This window comes from Podarcis bocagei (genome assembly GCF_964188305.1).
Source record: "Podarcis bocagei genome assembly, chromosome: 7".
Classification (NCBI taxonomy): domain Eukaryota; kingdom Metazoa; phylum Chordata; class Lepidosauria; order Squamata; family Lacertidae; genus Podarcis; species Podarcis bocagei.
This window is the reverse complement of record NC_138132.1, coordinates 82,529,825-82,554,484: the sequence shown is the minus strand read 5'-3', so window position 1 is coordinate 82,554,484 and position 24,660 is coordinate 82,529,825. Positions and strand designations below refer to the sequence as shown.

Below are 24,660 nucleotides of genomic sequence, written 5' to 3'. Positions count from 1 at the left end.
GTTTACACAACAAATGTTAAAGAAATAGTAAAATGTCACAGTCAGAATACTTAATAGTGCAAAGATTTTTGGGACAAAAATGAATCTATTTCTCTGTTATCCCTGACAAATAAACATCTCCTCCTGCATGGATTTGTTCACCTCCCAGACCTTCTTAAAAACAAACTATGGTCTTTCGGTTCTTGCTGCTTAAAGCTTTCCCTATGCTTAAACCATGTTGCAAACCGCTGCGGCACATTTTTTTGTTTTTTTACGACGCAGCTTTTGCAACTAAAGAAATGCGCTCTGCACCTGCTCAGAGGCACGGTGGGAGAGCTAAGTCCCAGGTGACCTCTAGGCGGCGCTACGCCGGGCGCTTCTCTGGCTCCGCAAACAATTTAACATCCCCCCCCCGCCCCCGACTTTGCTAAAAATACAGTTCGGTCTCTTTAATGGAGAGCTGGGCGATTTGCTCTCTCTCTTTCTTTTCAAATGGCTTTGATTGACAGCCTCCTTCCCCCCCCCCCGCACAGAGGGGCGGGGCCGGGCTTAGGCAGGCAGCGGCCGGCGGGCGGCGGGACTCAGTGGCCACCTGTGGGACCAACCGAGGCGGCTCCTCCCGGCGCGATGGGGCGCGATCGGACGCTTCGGCTGCAGTTCGGGAACCGGATCGAGGTGGTTTGCGTGGTGGGCACCCGCCTCTGCACCGACGTCTATGGGTGAGGCCGACTATACTTCCATCTCCCCCCCCCAAAAAAAAAGTTTTGCATCTTCAGAAAGGGAACCCCCCGCCGCACCAGAAGGACCCAGCACGACTTTCCATGGGACTCTCCTGCGCGCGCCCTAAGTCTTAGGTCCTTTGGATCTCTCCTTCCCAAATAGCCCCACCCCCAAAAATTGCATCCTCCGAAGGGGACCCCCGCTGCTGCATAAAAGCACCCCCCCCCGAAAAGCACATTTCTTTTCGTTTCCCACCCTCTATTTAGCCCAGCATCTGCTGCCACCCCCTAGCAAGAAATCCTTTTCAAAGCAACCCCTTCCTATATTGACACCCCCAACCCCCTGTTGGTTTTGCTGCCGGACCCTCACTATTACTCACCCCACCCCCATGCTGACACCTGCCTATCCTCACCCATATTCCTTTAGTTCTGGCAATCCACACCCCCCCCCACTTTCTAATCACCCCTCCCAGCAAAATGTCTCTCCACCATCTTCTTAGGTGCAAGCAGCCTCCTTTAGCATCACCTGTTATTGCCAGATATCGGTGCTCCGATTTTCATTTCCCTATATTTGGGAGCTGCACCCCACCCCCTGCTGCCGATGTTTCCAGAGTCTGGAGAAACCCCCTGCTCAGTGGCAGAGCAGTTGCCTTGCATGCAGAAGGTTCCAGGTAGGGCTGGGAGAGGCTCCCTACACGAAATTCTTGGAGAGCTCAGTACAGATTTTTGTTTCAAAGGTGGTGGTTTGCCACTGGAACCCCCTTCCGATGTGCTGCATTTAAAACCTGGACCCCCACCTTCCCCTAAGGCATGGGTAGGCAAACTAAGGCCCGGGGGCCGGATCCAGTCCAATCGCCTTCTAAATCCAGACCGTGGACGGTCCGGGAATCAGCGTGTTTTTACATTAGTAGAATGTGTGCTTTTATTTAAAATGCATCTCTGGGTTATTTGTGGGGCATAGGAATTCGTTCATTCTCCCCCCCCCAAAAAAAAAAAAATATAGTCCGGCCCCCGACAAGGTTTGAGGGACAGTGGACCGGCCTTCTGCTGAAAAAGTTTGCTGACCCTGCCCTAAGGCCTCTCGGAAACCTTTCAGAATTATTTGCTGAGGAGTAGTGGTATGAAAAGTCTGTCTTTAGTTGGTGAAGCAGTCTGCAAGGTTCTGGCTTGCTATTTCTCACTTGCAGCTTCGAAGCTGTGCTTAGGAATGCCTGCAGCTCCTTTAAGTGACTTGGCTCATTGATGAAACACTAACATGACTGGGAGCCCCATGGGGTGTCTGTAGGAGAGGAGGTGTAAAGCAGCCAAAAGCAAGTGTTGGGCTAGGACCTGGGCGTCCGGAGTTCAAATCCAGATCAGCCATGCGAAGCTTACCTGGTGACCTCGAAGGCCACTCACTGTCTCTCAGCCTAGCCTACCTCACAAGGTTGCTGTGAGGATTAAGAACAGGGAGGGGAAAACCTTGAGGAAAGGTGGGCTGTACATGCAGTGATAAATTTAAGTGAATAATGGAGCATGCCTCGCTCACACCTGACGCCTTGTATATTCAGCTGTTAGCCAACAAAGTGTTACTCAGAACAGGCCCATTGGAGCTGAGTTAGCCATGTCCATTAACTTCAACTGGTCTGCTCTCTGAGCAGGAGTGGAACTTGTTACAGCCTATGGTTTTTGATAGCCACCTTCATGTTTGGTGTGACGCAGCGTCCTGTGTTAACCTGCAGTTCTGCCGATTCCTCCACCTGCCGATTCCTCACCTTGGGGAGATCCCCCTGCTGTATTTTTCCACGGAAGTGTGATCTTTCCTGGAAAACTGGAGCCTGCTTTGCCTTGGACTCTCAGCACCAGGACACCTCCTATACTAGGATGGGGCTCTGATTCCCCCCCCCCCCATAGAAAAGGGGGTTATTGATGAGTACTGTACCCGATGGTTTTGCTCTGCCCTCCACATTCAGACGCAGCCATGCTTCTGAATCCCAGTTACTGGAAACGGCAGGAGGAGAGATTTGCTCTTGTGTTTGAATCATTCTGCTTGTGGGTTTGGGGCACCTGGATGGTGGACTAGATGGGCCATTGGCCTGATCCACCAGGCTCCTCTTACGTACTTCTTTTCCCCATTATCCACTTTCTTTTACTCCTGCCCTGTGGCAAAACTTCTCCAGTGGTCAGCTCAGCCACCCAAGCAGCTGTTTGAGGTCAACCCAGGAATCCTTTCCCTGAGCATGCGAGTGTTGAGATTAAATCTCAATCCTTCAAATTCCTGCTCAAGTAAGGGGTTTCTTGGTGCCGTGAGTGGGTGCCAGAGATGGAGAGAGTGACTTGTCATCTCTGTCTCTGATGAGGGAGGGCTGTCAAGAGCCCTGTCTTCAGCACAGAGGTTTCAATGACAAATATATATACAGGATATATATATTTAAAACCCTTTAGGCTTTCCAGACTCCAGCATGCTTTTCATGTCTTTGAACCGCCTGGAAATGACAAGCCCGTTGGTTCCAGGTGTATGAGGGTCAGTGGTGAGAGAGCAACACTCTGCGTATGCTCAGGGGTGCGCTTCCTTTAGGGTGTAAGGTTGTACATTTCAGGAGCAGAACAGAGCTTTGGGGTTGGTTCTGCTGCTAAATTCTAACATGCAAAGGAGCACAATCCTGCTCCTGTGTTCAGTGGGGCATACTCCCAGCACAGCATGCATCCAGTGACACTCTTTAGTTCAGATTTCACAGCTCTTTTACCTGCAATGGCAAACATTGTTTGTGTGCCATTGTGAGAGGTGACACTTTCAAACCAAACATCCTCCTGGGGTTTGAAATGGTCTAGGTTGTGGGCGGGGACTTGTTGCCATCTGTCATGGATGCTTTAGCTGAGATTCCCGCATTGTAGGGGGTTGGATTAGATGACCTTTGAGTTCTCTTCCAACTCTACAATCCTATGGTTCTATGAATGTTGTTAGACTAAAACTCCCACAATCCCTGATGGTTGGCTGGGCTGGCTGCTGGGAGTTGAAATCCAGCAATAATACCTGAAGGGCTGTCACTTGCCTTCAATGCTCTTGGCTACCTCCATCACTGCTCTACTGTTTTCTAACGTAAGGATGGGGGACCTGTGGCCTTCCACCTCCCATCCTCTGACCATTAACCAGACTGGTTGCTGAGGCTTATCAGAGATAAAGGTAAAGGGACCCCTGACCATTAGGTCCAGTCGTGGCCGACTCTGGGGTTGCGGCGCTCATCTTGCTTTATTGGCCGAGGGAGCCGGCGTACAGCTTCTGGGTCATGTGGCCAACAGGACTAAGCCACTTCTGGCAAACCAGAGCAGCGCACAGAAGCGCCGTTTACCTTCCCGCCGGAGCGGTACCTATTTATCTACTTGCACTTTGACATGCTTTCAAACTGCTAGGTTGGCAGGAGCAGGGACCGAGCAACGGGAGCTCACCCCGTTGCGGGGATTCGAACTGCCGATCCTCGACTTCCGGTCGGTGCCAGCGCTTAATGGCGGTCCTACCTCCGAGCTCCGGAGAAGGACTGCTTCGCAAGTTCGGGTCTTACCCGCTACGGCGAGCGGGGGACCCCTAAAATCCCAGGCGCTGAAGCCTGAGAACAAGGAGACTCGGTGGGCACCTTCGCGCCCCCCCGGTACCGTGAAAGAGCCTTTTTAAAGGCTACGGATCGACATCGGGAGAGAGCGCGGTGCTGAGAGTCGCTACCCAGCCTGCGAAGTGAAGCCGCGTCGCCATAAGCGGAGAGCGCCGATTCCTTCCTGAAAAGAAAATTTGGACTGAATTCCCGTGAGTAAGAGCTGGACAATAATCGGGACCCTTTAAAATTTTAGAAATTGGGCTAAAAACGGGGAGATTTAAGCAAAGGAAGTCTGCCTCCCCCCGACTGCATGAAAGTGAAAGCAACGGAACTCTAAACTTGCATCCGTTTAAACCTGCTCTTTGATCATATAAACCGGACATTTAGACCTTTGATCTCCCCTCTAGCAAGCAGGGCAGAGGGGAGGTGAATCTGACCAACAACTGCATGATCCATTTGGAGGAAAAAAACCTCTGCTATCTCACCTATTTGAAAGCATGAAACGGTCTGCCTTGTTAGTACACTGAACTGACTTTTTCCTGTGAAGTGATACTTTGATACAAAGTTTCCACAGTGCCTGATCACTGTATATCATAAGAAGAAACAGTATAAACTGGGCAACTGTGGCAATTTGGAGTTATAAGTTTTTAGCAACATTGACTTTGACTGTGTTAATCTCCTTCTTTTTTACATCTTGGACTGTCTCCTTTGTTTTTGTATTTGGAAATCCCGTCCTATGGCCATTCTGATTTGCTCCCTCTAGAGGATAAAGTAAAACTTGACGGCCTAAGACAGTGGAACTTTCCAAGGGAGAATAATCCCGTGGGAATTGACCTTGACATGAGTGGCCCACAAGAAGAGATAGTTACAAGAGCCAAGATCAAGCAACAACAACAACAACAACAGCTGCAGCTGCAACAGGCAAAGAAAAGAGGCTCAATTTCAGGCGCAACAGCCGGATCAGCAGGAACAACAGGACAAGACAAAGGAGCAGCCGTCTCTATGGAAGCTGTGACAGAGGCCTTGCTCAAGATAAACCAAACTCTGGAGTCTTTGACAAAACAGACTTCAGAGAACACACAAAAATTAACAGAAATATCAGCAAGATTAAACCAGAATACAGAATCTATAAATAAATTGGTGGAGGAAAACGCTACCACGCGTCAAATTGCCGAAGAGGCAAAAGCCACTGCCGGAGAGACACAGGAGAAATTAGAGCCACTTGCCAAGAAGGTCTATGAGCATGATGCAACTTTGGCCTTGTGGGAGTTACAGAGGAAAGAGAGAAATTTAAAATTAAGACTGATTCCGGAGAATGAAAGAGACAACCTTGTGGAATATTTGACACGGGAGTTTGTGGATTGCTGGGACCTTGAGGAAGACGAATTTAAAATTACGACTGCCTTTAGACTGGGTAAAAAGCAAGATAGAAAGACACCGAGAGACTGCTTGATTACATTCAGATCCAAGGAGGAAAGAGATAAAATATTAGGACTACACTTTGAAAAGGCCTTGCAAATTGGAAATTCAGCTGTACAGATCTTTAAAGACATCCCAAAATACATTTTGGATTTAAGAAACTTCTACAAGGACTTGGTTCTTTTGTTAAAGAAAAATTCTATCCGTTTCAGGTGGGAGTTCCCACAAGGACTGTCATTCGACTATAAGGCAAAGAAAGTGAAAATAAAGACAATTCAAGATAAAGACAAATTTTTGGCAAGATACCAGGAGGACCTACAGAAGGGGACTGTGGACGTACTTGCAGAACAGAGGAGAGCACTGGATATCCTGAATCTCTCGTTTGGACAAAAACCACCACCATCAGAAGAAGAGCAACAACTTGGAGCTGTTGGAGGAGTCTTAAGAAAATAACAAGATGGCTTTGCAATTCCTTAGTTGGAATTGTAATGGACTGAATGGGCCTTTGAAGAGAAGACAAGTATTTCATATTTTGAATAGAGAACAATTGGACTTGATATGTCTACAAGAAACTCACATAACTAGAGCCCACAGGAGATTACTCACAAATAAAAGGCTAGGACAAGAATTTATCTCATCAGACAAAGTTAAGAAGAGAGGAGTGGTAATATATGTGAAGGAGAAATGGGCTCCAAAAATGATATTCAAAGATGAACAAGGGAGATATCTGGCTGTGGAGATACAAGTACAAGGAGAAAAACTTCTAGTTGTTGGAATTTATGCACCAAATGAAGGCAAATCTGACTTCTTTAAGAGACTTCATGAAACTTTGACGGACTATCTGGATTACAATATGATAATCATGGGAGACATGAATGGCGTGGTCTCCACTAATATGGACAAGGCACAAAGACTAACAGTCACTAAAGAAGGGAGACTCCCTAAGACTTTTTTCGAAATGACAGAAAATATGGACTTGATAGACATTTGGAGAACAAGGAACCCTCTGGAGAGAGAGGGAACCTTTTTCTCCCAAGCAATGATGACCTGGACCAGAATTGACCAAATCTGGGTTACTAGTGGACTGGCTCCAAAGATTAAGAAAGTGGAAATCTGCCCAAAAACTTGCTCCGACCATAACGCCGTGAAGATGGAGATGAAACTCACAATAACTGGTCAATTTAGATGGAGAATGAATGACACCCTCTTTCGAGATAAGGAGATTCTCACGAAGGCCCAAAAGACCCTAAAAGACTATTTTGAAATAAATTTGAGGACCGACGTGGAGAAAAGAGTGATCTGGGACGCAAGTAAAGCTGTTATGAGAGGATTTTTGATTCAACAAAATTCAATAAAGAGGAAAAAACAAACTGAGAAAAAAGAGAAGATTTTGGAAATGATAAAGGAAGGAGAGAGGAAATTAAGAACAAAACCAAAGTCTCAGGACATTTTAAGAGAGATCAAGTTATATCAAACACAATATATGGAATTGATGAACCAAGAGATTGAATGGAAGATAAAGCAAATGAAGCAAAAGACTTTTGAATCAGCAAATAAATGTGGTAAACTTTTGGCATGGCAACTGAAGAAAAGGCAGAAATTAAATACAGTTACAAGCCTAGAGGTGGATGGAAAGAACATATCTAAACCCAATGAAATTAGAAATTGCTTTTTAAGTTATTTTAAAAAACTTTACACTCAAGGCCCGCAAAATGAAGAAGATATAGATAAATTCCTTGGAAGATATGGACTACGAAACATCTCTCATCAAAGTAAGATGGATTTGAACCAGAGAATCTCAGATCAAGAGATAGAGGCTGCCATTCAGAATATGCAATTGGGCAAATCTCCGGGACCAGATGGACTGACTTCCAGATACTACAAATCGCTGAAGGAATGGCTGACTCAACCACTAAGAGAAGTTTGTAATGAGATTCTTGAGGGAAAAAGGGCACCTGAATCGTGGAAAGAGGCATATATTTCACTCATACCAAAGTCAGAGACTGAAAAGACCCAACTTAAGAACTACCGCCCAATATCACTGCTTAATGTGGATTACAAAATTTTTGCAGACATTTTGGCAAAAAGATTTAAAAGAGTCTTGATGGAGAAGATTCATGGAGACCAAGCAGGCTTTCTCCCTAATAGACACCTAGCAGATAATGTAAGGAATGTAATAGACATTTTGGAAAAGCTAGAGGTGAATATAAACACTAAAGCAGTATTGATCTTTGTGGATGCGGAGAAAGCCTTTGATAATATTTCTTGGAGTTTTATGAGGAAGAATCTTCATGGGATGGGGGTAGGCCAGGGTTTTGAGAATGGTATGGCTGCAATATATTCTGAACAAAAAGCTAAACTGATTGTAAATAATGTTGTGACTGAGGAACTTAAGATAGAAAAAGGAACACGACAGGGGTGCCCAATTTCCCAATTTCCCCATTACTTTTTATTTCAGTTCTGGAGGTGTTGCTGAACATGATAAGAAATGACCAGCAGGTCAAAGGTGTGCAGGTCGGAGCTAAACAGTATAAGTTAAGAGCGTATGCAGATGACCTAGTATTGACTTTGCAAGAGCCAAACACTAGTACGAAAAAGGTCCTAGAAATAATACAAAAATTTGGCCAGGTAGCTGGATTTAAGTTGAATAAGCAAAAAACTAAAGTTTTAGGGAAAAATCTAACAGATATGGAAAAGGAGAAATTTCAAGAGGAAACAGGTTTGACTGTGGTCAAGAAGGTGAAATACCTAGGGGTTTATTTAACATCTAAGAATGCGAATTTGTATAAGGACAACTATGAAAAATGTTGGTCAGAAATTAAAAAAGATCTAGAAATATGGTCAAATTTGAAACTGTCAATGTTAGGCCGAATTGCAGTAATTAAAATGAATGTATTGCCTAGAATGTTATTTTTGTTCCAGACCTTGCAGATTCTTGACAAGATGGAATGTTTTAAGAGGTGGCACAAAGATATCTCGAAATTTGTCTGGCAGGGCAAAAAGCCCCGAATTAAATTTAAAATATTGACTGACGCTAAAGAAAGAGGGGGTTTTGCCCTGCCGAACCTAAAATTGTATTATGAGGCAGCAGCTTTTTGCTGGCTGAAAGAATGGATGCTCCTCGAGAACACGGACATCTTGGATCTGGAAGGTTTCAATAATGCTTTCGGTTGGCATGCATATCTTTGGTATGATAAAGTTAACAGCGCCTTTAAAAATCACATTGTTAGAAAAGCATTATTTAATGTTTGGATAAGATATAAAGATCTATTGGAAAATAAAACCCCTAGATGGGTGTCACCAGTGGAGGCTAAAGCAGTGAAGAAACTCAATATGGAGGTCGGATGGCCGAAGTATTGGGAAATCTTAGAACAGGATGGAGATAAATTCAAACTACAAAGTCAGGAGAAATTGAAGCATAAAGTAGAAAATTGGTTTCAATATCGCCAAATAATGGAATTTTTTAAACAGGATAGGAAAATCGGTTTCCAGGTGGAAAAATCAAAACTAGAGACCGAACTGTTAGAACCCAATACTAAGAATTTATCTAGAATGTACAACTTGTTGTTGAAATGGAACACACAGGATGAAACAGTTAAATCGGCTATGATTAAGTGGGCTCAGGATGTTGGACATAACATTATGTCAGCTGACTGGGAATGGTTATGGAACACCGGTATTAAATTTACGGCATGTAATGCCTTAAAGGAAAACATTATGAAGATGGTCTACAGGTGGTACATGACCCCAGTCAAACTGGCAAAAATCTATCATTTGCCCGACAATAAATGTTGGAAGTGTAAAGAGACTGAAGGTACTTTCTATCACCTTTGGTGGACATGCCCGAAGATAAAGGCCTTTTGGGAAATGATCTATAATGAAATGAAAAAGGTACTTAAATGTACCTTTTCTAAAAAACCAGAGGCCTTCCTCTTGGGCATTGTCGGCCAATTGGTGACAAAGAAAGATAGAACTTTCTTCATGTATGCCACAACAGCAGCAAGAATACTTATCGCAAAGTATTGGAAGACACAAGATTTACCCACTTTGGAAGAATGGCAGATGAAAGTGATGGACTATATGACACTGGCCGAGATGACAGGCAGAATCCGTGATCAACGAAAAGAGACGGTGGAAGAAGAATGGAGAAAATTTAAAAGTTATCTTAAGGACTACTATAAACTTAATGAATGCTAAAATGTTGTGGTTTCCAGAAGCAAAAGGGTACAGGGATACAAGGTTAGACTATAAAAGAGACTAAGATGACAGAGATTAGAAAGTAACAACTGGGAGTTGCTTGTTGAATTATGGACATTGGGATGCAGAGAGGGGGGGTATGGGGAAGTTCAAGAAAAGAGGTTTATGAAAATATGTTTGAAACTATACATGTATGTCTGTCACTTTTTGTGTTTGTTTGTTTTTCCTAAAAATGTTGTAAAACCAATAAAAATTTTATATAAAAAAAAAAAACACGAACTGCCGATCCTCTGATCGGCAAGTCCAGGCTCTGTGGTTTAACCCACAGCACCACCAGCATTGTCTGCAGGGCCACAGGGTCCCCACTTGCCTTCACTGCCTCTGGCTCCCTCCATTGCCAATCTGCCTTTCCAAAGGCAGGGGTGGGCAACTTTAATGTCTCATCATCCCCGGTGACTGTTGGCCAGACTGGCTGCTGGGAACTGGGGTCCAATAGCACCTGAAGGGCATTGGGTTCCCCATCCGCAAACTAGACCCTCACTTGCCTTTACTGCCCCTAGCTATCACCATCCTTGTCGTCATCCCTGACTATAGACTAGGCTGGCTGGTGCTGGCAGGAGTTGGGAGTCTTAACAACACCTTGAAAACCACAAGCTCCCTATCTCTGGTCTTCACTGCCCGTAGCTACCTCTATCACCACTTTGCCTTCTTCTAATGCAACGATGGGCAACCTGCAGTCCTAGGACTTCAAAGCATTTAACAGTCAGTGGCTCTAGAAAAGCATTTTGCACAAGCTCAGATTACTATCTTACATCTAAGTGGGGAACTTCAGGTGCATTTTGCACCTGGCTGTCAGCCACTTGCAACCAAGCCAGGATAGCGCCTGACATCACCATCTGGAGGTGCATGCCTGGGGATCCTTGGATCTTGACTGTTTTCGCACACTAATGCTCTGTCCTGTAGAATTCTATCTGTTCTATTTTATCTGCGCAGTCAGAATGAATTTCAGGAACCAAAATGCTTTTTCTGTGCAGCTGGAGCAGGAGCAGTGAACGGCGTTATAGTTAACTGTTGTCGCTTGTCTTCACTTCCCCCACTCTAATGCCCTGCTCACAGTTGTGAAGAGTATTTCTATGTTATGAATGGTCCATGTCACCATTAAGAAAAAGAGGTCGGAACTGGCTAATATATATGTGGACTGTCCCTGGATCAAGTGACTTTTCTCAAAGTTCTTAACCTACCTCAAGATTGTCACCTTAACTAGCCAGATGTTTAACTGAGAATCAATCACAGTCAGTTCATCGTTTAAAAAATAAGAGCCGCCCCAAACTTGCAACTAGACATTCCATTTTGGCGACTGCAACCTTGGTTTAAGGAGCCATTTGGCGCCTAGTTTATATATCTGAGTTTCTAAGACTGGGGAAGAGACATTGGGGCTCAAGGTTGCCTTGAAACCTATGCTCTGTAACCTCTCAACCTGAATCCTAGATGTAGAAGCTGGTAGTCTGGTTGCTTGGTGGCTACAAATAGTGGGCAGCTTGCACATGTTCAGAGGTCTGTTTTATTAGCTGTTTGTTTCGGGATCCCGTCCCTTGCTTTGAAAACTGGCTCTGGGGGCTGAGCTGTATTGAGATGCCCCTTTACCCATTGCCTGCCTGTATTTTTAAACGGTCATCCATCCAGAGAGAACCCGGTAATCCTTTGTAAGCCTTGCCTGTCACTGCAAATGCTTGTTTGCAGCTGATTGTCCATTGTCCTGCTCGCCGAATGAGGCGTTTATGCCAGGCTTTCTGCCAGGGGCATTTGCAGATGGCACCGTCACCCATTGTGTGATCTCTCTGTGTGTGTGTGTGTATTTTAAGCAGTGGAGTTGCCAAGTCAGTTATGCCATTGGAAGTGGAATTCAGAGGGCTTTAAAGAATGCTTGTCTCTGCAGGATAAATTTTCTCCCTTTCCGATACTAAAAACACCCAGACTTCTGTGCTTAATCTATATTAGGTTCTGCTGGCCGGGGGCATGGTCGTAGCTCAGGGACAGGACATCTGCCTTGCATGCAGAAGGTCCCAGGTTCAATCCTTGACATCTCCAGGCACATCTTGAGAGAGAGACCCCCTGAGTCTGAAACCCTGGAGTGCCGCTGCCTGCCAGAGAAGACAATGTTGGGCTAGATGGACCAACAGTCTGACTCACTGAAAAGCAGCTTCTTAGTTAGCCCTGCGTTCAGAACCATGGGGACTGGAATCTTGCTCAATTTTATGGCAAGGGTTGCAGCTCAGTGTGCCCAGCTTCAATTCCCTCTGGCAGCATCTCCAGCATTTTTAAAATTGCATTTTATATGTGTTTGTGCATTGAGTGCAAATCATAAAGAATCTGCTTTGATTGCATAGGTCAGATCGAAGGTCGTGCAAAGAGCACCTTTAATACAGTCTTGGTGCCTGTTTGGGAATGTAGTTGAATGAATGCAACTCCTTTAAAAAAAATTACTCCGATTTCTTTCGTTTATGGGTGATATATTGGGGAAGATTCTGGGTGGCATCTGAAATCTCATTTTTGGGGGGCTTTTCAGAGAGCAGGGCTAGGATGTCAACTGCCCAGAGCTTTTGGGGCATGTCGACAGGACGTCAGTCCTGGGTGTAACCAAGGAGGAAGCTGCGTGCTGCGGGTTCCAACTGCCCTGGGGTTTCTCATTATCAGCTTCAATCTGCTGTGTCAACTGCTGCAGCTGCCCCTCTCCTCCCGGCAAGGAGTTGCAGTGGGCTGGTGCTGGCACTCGGGTCCCTTGCTAATGCAGAATCCAGCTGCCGCTGTCAGGGGTCTAGTTGACGCAGCATTTAAAAATAGATGTGGGAAGCTTAGGGGTGTTATGCAATGGCTCCCAAAAGGGTGAAGTGGGTGGGTCGGCCAGCCACCAAAGATCCAAAAGAGGAAGGGGTTCAGGTTACTTCCCCTGACCTTGAAGCCCATGGCTTCACTACAAAAGCAAACCTGAGGCTGGGGTGTGTAGAAATCAGGATGCTTAACAATGATAATCGCATTCTTCGGAGATCGTATTTTCTTAAACCGGTGTCATCTGGCGGTTCATGTTCAACACAGCTTGTCCTGGTTTGTAGCAGAGCCCAGGGTCCTTGCTTTGAGGGTCGCAGCTCAGGTTTGGCAGGGCCCAAGAAGAGTTGAAATCTTGAGTCTTGCAAGGAGAGGCTGTCGGCTGGACAAGGAATGTGTCCCTCAAAGCAATCCAAAGGAGAAGTGGGGGAGAGAAAAAGAGAAACACAAGAAGTAACTGGCATATTTTATTGGAATCATATAATTGTAGAGTTGGAAGGGACCCCAGGTATGATAAGAAATTCAATATTACCGTATTGGCCTGAATATAAGCCTGACTTTCCCCCCAAATTCCAACTGTGAAAAGTTAAAGCGTGGCTTATATTCGTGACCTTACAGTATGCAGCCAGGAGCGTGGGGCGCCGGCAATGCAGCTTTGCTCCCCCCCCCCCCCAGTATTCAGTCAGGAGCAGCATGGAATGGAGCTGCTTATATTTGGGTATTTTTTCTTTTTCTCCCCCCCCCCCTCCAATTTTAAAGGTGCGGCTTATATTCGGGTGCGGCTTATATTCGGGCCAATACGGTATTTCTCTGTTGTTGGTGTATGTTTTGAAATAAAAAAATTATTATCTATATAATAAATGTTCATAACTTCATATATAAACCACATGTCTGAAACCCCACAGAAAAAGTCCCGAGACCATTTTGTCCCTCCCACATTGACCTCAAAAATTTCTCTGCAAGGTCGAAGGAAAATGGAAAAGCCTCCCCATTGTCTTTTCCTTCACAAATCCTGTCTTAAGGGTATGTCTGTGTTTGAATAGGGTGTGAGCCTGTGACCTGGCCCAGGAACAAAGTATTTATCATTACAAAAGACTGGCCAGGCTCCCCAGGGTATCCAATCAAGTGACCATTAACAGGTAATATGCCAGACAGGAGATAAACAGCGCACTCAGATTTGCACTCAGATTTCTGTTGTAGACCGCCCTTTCTGTGATGTAGGTATGCTGTATCTGGGGAGTGGTCTTGGACTACACCCCTTCTGTGACGTAGGTATGGTGTTTCTGGGGGTGGTCTTGGACTCCAGGGCGGGCAATTTAAAATGTCTATATAAGGGCGGGCACACCTTTGTTCTGGGTCCTCCTCCTTCTCCTGCCTGTGAGGGGAGCCCCCTGTTGCAACAGTTCAATAAAAGATCAGGCTTACGAGCTGCTTTGCTTCTCAATATTCTCTGATTGGCCTCTGTTATTTTATCCGACCGATGGAGAACCTGCAAAGGACTCTATAAGGGCTCTTGTGTCCCCCATAAGGGAATAAGGGCAGATTTTTGTTTATTACAGTTTCTGTTGCGGTTGGGAGGGCTGGAGTCCGTATTCTGCCTTTCTTGAAGCTTCAGGAGTCGCCTGAAGCTTCAGATTTTGCACCTGGCTATCGGCAACTTGCAACCAAGTGAAGATGCCAGGGCTCCAGGATAGTGCCTGGGTATCTGCACAATCTGGACGTGCCTTTCTGGGGATTCTTGGGTCTTGCCTGCTTTCACACACTAGCAACACAATCATGTAGAACCAAAAACTCATACTGAAAAACGTGACTTTAGAGCTGTCTGGCCCCCAAAAATGGCAACTAGGCATTCTGTTTTGGCAACTGTAACTCTGATTTCAGGAGCCATTCGGCACCCAGCTTATATATCTGAGTTTCTCACACTGTCGCCAGGTATATATAGGAAAGGGCGAGGAAGGAAGCGGAGCTCTGCACATCATGCGAAGTCTGCTGCGGACCGTACAGCTATGGTGGCAGTAAATCTCTCCTGCTAACAGAGACATCTTTGGCTCTCCTGGCTTGGAGTCTTTTCCAGCACATGTGTGCAAGATTAAATTCGCTCTCTCTTTCAAGGGTTGAGTTCTCCCAGAGTGGGATTGCTCCTTCCATGCCAGCTGACAGACCTGGCGAGTGGAGGATGAAAGGAGGCGCAGTGGGGAAAGCTGCCGGTCAGTGTAGACAACACTAGATGAGATGGACCGATAGTCTCTTTCTATACTCCTGTTTAAATCAGCCTTTTGTCAGAGCAATGAGGACTTGCTTTATTTTTAAAGAAAAGACCATGGCTCAGTGGGAGAGCACCTGGTTTGCAGGTGGAAGGGTCCCAGGTTTGATCCCTCAGAGGGTCTAAAGACTTTCTGTCTCTAATAACAACAATAATAACTAATAATTTATTATTTATACCCCGCCCATCTGGCTGGGTTTCCCCAGCCACTCTGAGTGGCTCCCAACAGAATATTTAAAACACAATAAAACATCAAACATTAAAAACTTCCCTAAGCAGGGCTGCCTTCAGATGTCTTCTAAAAGTCAGATAGTTGTTTATTTCCTTGACATCTGATGGGAGGGCGTTCCTCAGAGCTTGTGGGGGGCCGGACTATATTTTTTTGGGGGGTGGGGGCACGGAAATGAACGAATTTCTATGCCCCACAAATACCCCAGAGATGCATTTTAAATAAAAACATGCATTCTACTCATGTAAAAACATGCTGATTCCCGGACCATCCGCAGGCCAGATTTAGAAGGTGATTGGGCCGGATCCGGCCCCCGGTTCCTTAGTTTGCTTACCCATCATTTAGGGCTTTAAAGGTCAGCACCAACACTTTAAATTGTGTTCCGAAATGTACTGGGAGCCAATGTAGGTCTTTCAGGACCAGTGTTATATGGTCTTGGTGACCGCTTCCAGTCACCAGTCCAGCTGGAGAGCTGTTTCTGCCGGTCAGTGAAGTCAGTATGTGCTAGGTAGACTGATGGGCTGGCTCAGTAATAAAGCAGCTTCCTCTGTTCTTATTTAAATTGACTCACCCTTCAAAACCATGAGGACTGGAGTCTTCCTGTTGTGCACCACCGCAAGCAGCAAGCAGCAAGCGTCTCCGGGGGTTCTAGGCGCTTCCTGGGGGAAAAGATAGAGGAAGAAGAGGAGAATCAAAGCTTGGGCAATGTTGTGGCTGTGACCAGAAAATGAAGTCAGTGCAAATGTAGATTGTAGGCTCTCTGGGGCAAAGACTGGGGGGTTTCAGGGTTCTGTGCCGGACCTGCAAACACCCAGTTTCACATCACCACTCTCCTTCCGCCTGCTCCCTTACAGAGCAGCTCCTGCTGATGCAGTCACGTTCGCCGTGAAGCACTCGGATGATGTTGAGGTCGAAATCATCATCGACGGCCAATCAGAGCATGCCCCTGCCAACGGCGGGAAGCAGTGGCCTCTGGACCCCAAGACCACCTTGAGTATACAGATGACGCATCCCAGCACCGAGGCCAACGACAACAAAGTAAGAGACATTCCCACACTCGTTGCTTCCCTGAGCTCCTGGTAGGCTCAGTTTTGCATTCCAAGCAGGGGCAGCATTTTGCAGTGGTTTTCTGTTGCAGCGGGTTGGACTAGATGACCCTCAGGGTCTCTTCCAACCCTACAGTTCTATGATTCTTTAGCTGTGATTACTGCACTGCAAAGGCTTTGACTAGAAGGCCCTTTGGATTCCCTTCCCAATCTACAATTCTGTTATTCTACAAGTATCAAGACTTGCAGGATTTTTATTTACAAATGCACAGCTTGATCAGGACAGGTATCAAGCAGCCAGGCACATGGCGAGGCAGGGATGGGGGCCTTTGCTGAGCAAATGCAAACGCTGCAGTTTAAATTCACCTTTTAGGGAGCATCAGCTGCCGCTGAGTAAACATGCACCATTTTTCTTGGCAGTTGTGCGGGGCAAAAGTGTAGGGTCATGTGAATCTATTGTTTCAGTTCTGCTTCCAGCTGATTGCAAAACTGAAATCACTCTTGGTGTCTCTAAAGGGGCCGTGGTGTGGCAAGGGCTGTGGTTTTGTGCCAGTCCCCTAATGATGCAAGCTTCATCCTCAAAAATACCAAGGCTGGCAGTTATTTTCCTGGCATAGAGACTGGAGAGCTCTAAGCTCGGAAGGACTGGCGGTGAACATGCAGCTGACCCTTATCTGGCACAACGTATCCTTGGATCCCTTTTCCATTTCATAGGATTGTAACGTTGGAAGGAACCCTGAGGATCATCTAATCCAACCCCCTGCAATTCAGGAATCACAAATGGCCACACAACCTTTGCTTTAAAACTGCCAAGGAAGGGGAATCAACCACCTTCCAAGGGAGGCCATTGCGCTGTCGAACAGCTCTTGGTGTCAGAAAGTTGTTCATTTATTGTAACTTGAATTTATTGGTTTGGATCCTACCCTCCAGAACAGGAGAAAACAAGCATGTTCCCTCTTCCATGGGACAGCCCTTAGGAAGATGGCTATCGTATCTCCTCTCAGTCTCCCCGAGTCTAAACATACCCAACTCCTTCGACCATTCCTCATAAGGCTTGGTTTCCAGACCATCATCATCTTGGTCACTCTCCTCTGCAAATCTCCCAGCTTGTCAATGTAGTTCCAGATTGTTCTTTTGGCATTTAAAAACTTTTAACTCTGCATTGTACCTTCTTTCCTTCCTCAGGTAACTGTGGGCTATTATGGTGAGAATGGAGGCCACCCCATTGACCAAGCTGGTGTTTTCCTGACGGGAATTGGTAAGTATGAAGATTTGCTCTCCCCCTCTCTTTCTCTGTCTTTCCCCCTAGGATCATAGAGTAGGGAAGGACCAGATGGCCTTCTAAACTCTGCTTAGAAACCTCCAGCGAAGGAGTGTCCACCTCCCAAGGCAGTCCGTTTCACTTTCGAAAGGTCTTGCTGCCAGAAAGTTCTTCCTGATGTTGAGATATTTGAGAGACGGCTATCCTGCCACCTCTGTCTCCTCTTTTCCTCGCTAAACATACCCAGATCCTTCAACCATTCCTCATCTGGCTTGGTTTCCAGACCCTTGATCATCTTGGTTGCCCTCCTTTGCACGCATTCCAGCTTACCAATATCCTTCTTAAATTGCCGTGCCCAGAATTGGACACAGTATTCCAGGTGTGGTCTGACCAAGGCAGAACAGAGTGGTACGATTACATTGGGACAGTAGACTTCTGTTGATGCGACCTAGAATAGCATAAGCTTTTTTTTGCTGCTGTATCACACTGTCATGTTAAGCTTGTGGTCCACTAAGACAGCTAGATCCCTTTCACATGTACTACTGGCACGCCAGGTGTCCCCCATCTTATATTTGTGCTTCCGGTTCTTCCCACCTTACATTTGTCCCTGTTGAAATTCATTTTGTTAATTTGGGCCCAGTTCTCCAATCTGTTAAGGTCATTTTGAATCCTGATTCTGTCTTCTGCGGCAATAGCTACCCCTCCCAGTTTGGTGCCCTCTGCAAAGAGGTTGTCTCCCCACCAAGGAGCTAAGAAGCTTCCGCTGTTGGAGGCTGCCATTCTTCTGAATCCCAGTTGCTGGAGAGCAGAGGGCCCTTGTGTTTGGGTCCTGTTTGCAGACTTCCCATGGGGGTATCTGGCCGCCGAGTGTGAGAACAGGATGCTGCGTTAGATTGGCCTTCGGCCTGATCCTGCAGGCTGTTTTTAGGATCTTTCTTACGCTATGCTTTTATCAAGCGGTTTTAAACTCTTTCTAAACAAAACAACTCTGAGCTGGCACCCTGGAATTCCTTGCTGAATCTGGAAGAACCTACCAGTGCTGGCTGTGGAGGCCGTGGAGCAATTTTTATCTACAGCCGTACCTTGGTTCTTGAACGGAATCCGTTCTGGAAGTCCATTTGACTTCCGAAAACGTTTGAAAACCAAGGCGCTGATTCCGATTGGCTGCAGGAGCACGTTCAGCTTCCGAAAAAAGTTTGCAGACCCGAACGCTCACTTCTGGGTGTGTGGCGTTCGGGAGCCAAAACGTTCGAGTCGCAAGGAGTTCGAAAACCAAGGTACGGCTGCATTCATTTTGCTCTGGCCTTTTTTGTGAAAGCAGGGAGCTCCTTCCACCCCAGCTGTGCTGGCTCTTGTGGCCGTCGCTCCAGAGAAACCGTAGCCGTGAGCGTTGTCCCTCTGGTCTCCAAGGCAGCAGTGAAAACAGCTCTCCAGCAATGTCGGGGTTGTCTCACATGATGGGTCCGGATGCCGTCGGGAAACCGGATAGTTGGCCCTCCTTGAAAAGTGGATGGGTGGGTGGGGTGTATGTTACTGGACTCTTGAATCAGGCTAGTGAGGACTGTCTTACACACACACACACGCAAGATTTGTTACTTACTCTTAGAATCATAGACTTGTAGAGTTGGAAGGGATCCCTGAGGGTCATCTAGTCCAGCCCCCTGCAATGCAGGGATCTCAACTGAAGCATCCATGACAGATGGCCTTCCAACCTCTGCTTAAAAACCTCCAACGGAAGAGTCCACCACCTTCCGAGGGAGTCCATTCCACAGCTAAGGTTTAGTCGGCATCTCCTCATTTGAATCCATCCATTTGCGTCCTGCCCTCTGGAGCAGCAGAAAACAAGCTGGCTCCCTCTTCTGCGTGCTCCTTGAGGACTAGCGCCTTGCATTATTTTTAGCAGGAGGCAGTAGCTCTGTGGTGCAGTTCCTGCTTTGCATGCAGAAGGTTCTGGGTTCAAATCCCAGCAGCATCTCCAGGTAGAGCTGGGGAAAGACTCCCTGTCTGAAGCCCTGGAGAAGCTGCTGCCAGCCAGTGTAGACACTGCAGGGGTAGGTGGACCAGAGCTCTGACACATCAGAAGGGAGCTTCCTAGGTTGTTAAATAAGCCCATCATTCAGATCCATGAAGGCGGGGATCTTAGGGGAAAGAGCACAGAAGTAGCATGGAACTGTTATAGATGGATCGGGAAACTGGGAAACTACCCAATATCTGGCTTTTCTCTCTAAGTAAAGGTAAAGGTACCCCTGACCATTAGGTCCAGTCGCAGACTCTGGGGTTGCAGCGCTCAGGAAATGTCCTGGATATCCCACAAAGTGGGAAGGGCTTGCTGACTCGACTTTTATATTTTTCTAGAGATTTCTCTGGATGTCGATGCTGACCGCGATGGGGTGGTTGAGAAGAACCACCCCAAAAAGGTGAACATTTCTTCCTGCTTTTGTTTGCATGGAGATTTGCAAAGATGTGGTGAAGAGATTAAAAAAAAAACAAAAATGCCGGGGGGGTAATCCCTTCACCAGCCTGATCAGTGCTTTCCCCCCTAAAGAAATGTTTAGGGTTACTCTCATTTCCCTACTCATATTGAATTACTGCCCCTCAATGAGGCCAAACTTAGATTCACCAAATATTTTGGGGTTTACACACCCCCTGCATCCCCCAGAAAAAAAGCACTGAGCCTGATGCTCTCCACCTGTTTTGAATCACAACTCCCATCATCCAGTGCCACCGGAAACACTCTCTTTGTGGCTCATGGGTGTTGTAGTCCATCGCAGTTTGAGAGGCACCAAGGTGGGTGACGGCTGGACTAAGGTCACTTGCTGGGCCTGGCACAGAGTTGGCCCTTGGCTTCCTAGGCTGGGAGCAGATCATTTGAAGCTCTTCTTTGTGACACTAAGCTCTCCTCTCTGAAATCTGAACGCTGATATCTGCCTGAAATCCTGGAGAGCTGCTGCCAGTCAGAGTAGACCGTACTGAGATGCATGGACCAGTGGTCTGACCTGGTGAAAGGCAGCTTCCTTGTTATATCATAACCTTCAGGACTGGGGCATCTGCCTCCTTAGTGCCCACCTACAAATGCCTGATCCCGGTTGTGTGCTTCTGTCCCCAAGGCCTTGTGGAAACGGGACAGCTCTCCTCTCCAACCAGCTGCCCAGGGAGGTGGGCGTGCAGGACGGAGTCAAATGGGGTTAGCCCTCAGCCCTGCGAGGCATTTAAATTGCCATGAAAAGCTCCCACAGAAAGGCTGGGACACTCTGTACGAAAGGGGAGCCTCCCGCTCTGCTCTGCCCTGCCCTGCCACCCGTCCTTTGGCACAGAGGCCCTCCATTCCTCCAGGCTCCCTGCTGAGGCGAGGCAGTGATCCCTCTGGGCTGCAACGCTCCTTGGAAAGAGCCTCTTGCTACCCTGGGGTCAATCGGGGCAGAATGCTGTGCCCAACAGAACTGCAACCCAGAGCCTTCCTTGGAAACTGACTCCCAAGGAAAAGGGGCACTGAGTATCCCAGCCATAGTTTAGGAGAAGAACCTCAGAAAAACCCCATGCTGATCAGGCCAATGGCGAATAATAATAATTTTATTATTTGTACCCTGCTCATCTGACTGGGTAGCTTCAGCCACTCTGGGCAGCTTCCAAAATGAAGTGGTACCTCAGTTTTCGGATGTCTCCGTTGCCAAACGTTTTGGTTTCGAATGCCAAAAACCCAGAAGTAAACACTTCCGTTTTCGAACGGGCCTCGGAAGTCCAATGGCTTCTGCTGTGTGTTTTTCAATTTTCTCAACTGAATTGGCAGACAACCCTTTGCGCCTCGGTTTTTGAATGTTTTGGAAGTTGAATGGTCTTCCGGAACGGATTACGTTCGAGAACCGAGGTACCATTGTATACACTAACATAATAAAACATTAAATATTTTAAAAACTTCCATATACAGGACTGCCTTCAGATGTCTTCTAAAGGTTGTATAGTTCCTTATTTCCTTGGCTCAGGGGTGACATAACTCCATACCCTCCAACATCTCCGTGATGGAAAAAGGGACGTCCTAAGGAAAAGAGGGACAGTCCGAGATAAAATCAGAAACCGGGACAGCTTCTGTAAATCCAGGACTGTCCCTGGAAAATAGGGACACTTGGAGGGTCTGCAAAATGCTTGTCAATCTCACCAAGACAACTGATTAAATTTTTAAAAATTTATTTATTTCACAATGGACATTGCTTCGTTGTAGAAGGGGGAAAAAACCTCAAAGGTAAAACGTTACAATTATCCATAAGAATAATGATTAAAAAAAAAATCATTGAAGGCCAATGCATGCAGAAAGTCATTGACGAACCCACAGTAATTGGGTCACAAATCTGCAAGTGTAAAATGTGCTGCTTTGTATAGTTACTCATCTCCTTGACATCTGACGGGAGGGCGTTCCACAGGGAGGATACCACCACCAAGAAGGCCCTTTTTCTGGTTCCCTGTAACCTCACTTCTTGCAGGGAGGGAACCTCCAGAAGGCCCTCAGAGCTGGACCTCAGTGTCCAGGCTGGACGATGGGGGTGGAGACGCTCCTTCAGGTATACTGGGCCGAGGCCGTTTAGGGCTTTAAAGATCAACGCCAACACTTTGAATGGGGAGCTTACTGCGAGCCAATGTAGGTTTTCCAGGACCAATGTTTAGACAGTCCTGGCAGCCACTCCCAGTCACCAGTCTGGCAGCCGCGTTCTAGATTGGTTGTAGTTAACTGATGGAGAACGTCCAGCGGGCAGTGGGGAAACAGAATTTATCTTATTGGCACAGCACTGGTTCAAATGATAAAAGCAAAAATGGGAAACCCTTTGCCCCATTCTGCTGGCTAAACTCAAGAGGCGGTGGTGGTGTAGTGGTTAGAGTGTTGGACTAGGACCCAGGAGAGACAAGGGTTAAAATCTGGCCCCTGGCCCCCGGACTCGGCCATGAAACATGCTGGAGTAACCCTGGGCCCAGTCACTGCTTCTCAGCCTAGCCTACCTTGCAGGGTTGTCGTGGGGATTAAATGAGGAGAGGGAGAGCCACCTTGAGCTCCTTGGAGGTGAAAGTGCCATCGAAATGCAGTGAAAGTGTTGCAATTCCAGGCGGTGTGGACGTGGGGTCCAGATGGGCAGGGCGCCGTTCTGCTGGTGAACTGCGATAAGGAAAATCCGTACACCGGAAAGGAGGACTGCCAGGATGACAAAGTCTTCTCGAAGGATGGTAGGTGGGGTCTGTTGAATCCCCAAATCCCCCCTTTTTTTTGTAACAGTATTTTATTCTTTTTCCAATCTAGAAAGTTACGTTTGTTACTCAGCAATTACATTCTAATTCAACTAAACTACCGTATTTTTCGCCCCATAAGACGCACCGGCCCATAAGACGCACCTAGTTTTTTGGGGGGGAAATAAAGGGAAAAAAATTTATTTCCCCCCCAGGTGCGCTGCGCTACACCAGGAGCTTGGGGCGTGCCAAGCTCAGCGCGCCCCAAGCTTCTGCGTGCCGGCAAGCAGTCCACTAGCCCTGGGAGAGCCGCGGGGCTCTCCCAGGGCTAGCGGATCGCTGCGCTACACCAGGAGCTTGGGGCGTGCTGAGCTCAGCGTGCCCCAAGCTTCTAGGTGCGCGCAAGCAGTCCGCTAGCCTTGGGAGAGCCGCGGGGCTCTCCCAGGGCTAGCGGATCGCTGCGCTACACCAGAAGCTTGGGGCGTGCCAAGCTCAGCGCGCCCCAAGCTTCTGCGTGCGCGCAAGCAGTCCGAAGCACGGGGAGCCCGAAGCACGGGGAGCCCGAAGCACAGGCTGCCGCCCCAAGCCTCGCGCACCCGGTGGGACCTCCTGCCGGGTGCGCGAGGCTTGCAGACTCTCGCCCGAAGCAGGGGGAGCCCTCCGGAGGGCTCCCCGTGCTTCGGGCGACAGGCTGCCGCCCCAAGCCTCGCGCACCCGGTGGGACCTCCCGCCGGGTGCGCGAGGCTTGCAGACACTCGCCCGAAGCAGGGGGAGCCCTCCGGAGGGCTCCCCGTGCTTCGGGCGACAGGCTGCCGCCCCAAGCCTCGCGCACCTGGTGGGACCTCCTGCCGGGAGCGCGAGGCTTGCTGACACTCGCCCGAAGCAGGGGAAGCCCTCCGGAGGGCTCCCCGTGCTTCGGGCGACAGGCTGCCGCCCCAAGCCTCGTGCACCCGGTGGGACCTCCTGCCGGGCGCGCGAGGCTTGCAGGCATTCGCCCCATAAGACGCACCCCGATTTCCCCTTCATTTTTGGAGGGGAAAAAGTGCGTCTTATGGGGCGAAAAATACGGTAGTGTCTTCCTGCTCACCCGATATTGATGTTTGTAACTCAAATTACAAACATTGCATTTTAAGGTTCCGCCTTACCTAATTTCACCCTCTCTGACATGTTTCTTAATATATTCTGCTATTTCCTTGCACTTCAAACCCCTCTGTTATCCTTGCCTTTGGGAAATAAAATTTTATAGACTAGAAAAGGGTTCCCGGTCTTTACAGGAGTCTAGATTTGTATCAGTGCTGTCAATTTTGCCATCTCTGCGTATTCCAAGATTTTCATCACAAATCCCCAAATTCTGATGTGCATTTCTCTTTTCTTTTCCTCCCTCCCCCTCCCCCGGGTCTCCTTTCCTCTCTCTGTCCCGGGCATCGAACCCCCACAGACCTGGAAGACATGTCCCGCATGATCTTGAGAACAAAAGGCCCTGACCGGCTGCCTCCAGGCTACGAGATAGTCCTCTACATTCCGCTGTCTGACTGCGACAAAGTTGGGGTCTTTTACCTTCAGAGTAAGTGGGCTGTCTGTTTCCGCCAGTGGCGTAGCGTGGGGGGTGCAGGGGGGGCCGGCCGCACCGGCGCAACATCTGGGGGTTAGGGTTAGGGGGCGCAAATCCACGGGTTAGGGGGCACAAATTACTTGCCTTGCCCCGGGTGCTGACAACCCACGCTACGCCACTGGTTTCCGCTCTCTGTGTTGTGATGTTTTTACTGCAAGAGTCATCAGGACATAAGGAGAGCCTGGCAGCTGGATCAGGCCCAGTGCCTGCTCTGGTCCAGCCTCCTGTTCTTGCAGTGGCCACCCCAAAGAGGAGCCTACAAGCAGAATCCAAGCAGAATAGCCCTCTCCCCCACCCCTCCAATTTCCAGCAACTGAGATTCAGAAGCATTGATG

The 24,660-nt window shown here is 47.6% G+C and overlaps 1 protein-coding gene across 3 annotated transcripts in view; it reads left to right on the top strand.

The window, feature by feature from the left end:
• Positions 1-24,660, top strand: part of LOC308591909 (protein-arginine deiminase type-2-like) — a 153,215-nt gene that overhangs the window by 85,913 nt on the left and 42,642 nt on the right. For 2 of the 3 annotated variants that reach the window (XM_081203052.1, XM_081203050.1), the window contains 5 exons: positions 16,053-16,236; positions 17,430-17,502; positions 19,861-19,922; positions 22,596-22,713; positions 24,152-24,277. In XM_081203052.1, coding sequence (XP_081059178.1) covers positions 16,201-16,236; positions 17,430-17,502; positions 19,861-19,922; positions 22,596-22,713; positions 24,152-24,277 — 415 coding nt within the window. In that variant the 5' untranslated portion in view covers positions 16,053-16,200. Of the gene's footprint in view, positions 1-540; positions 699-16,052; positions 16,237-17,429; positions 17,503-19,860; positions 19,923-22,595; positions 22,714-24,151; positions 24,278-24,660 lie in introns of those variants that run through there. The other variant, XM_081203051.1, reaches the window with a different exon arrangement.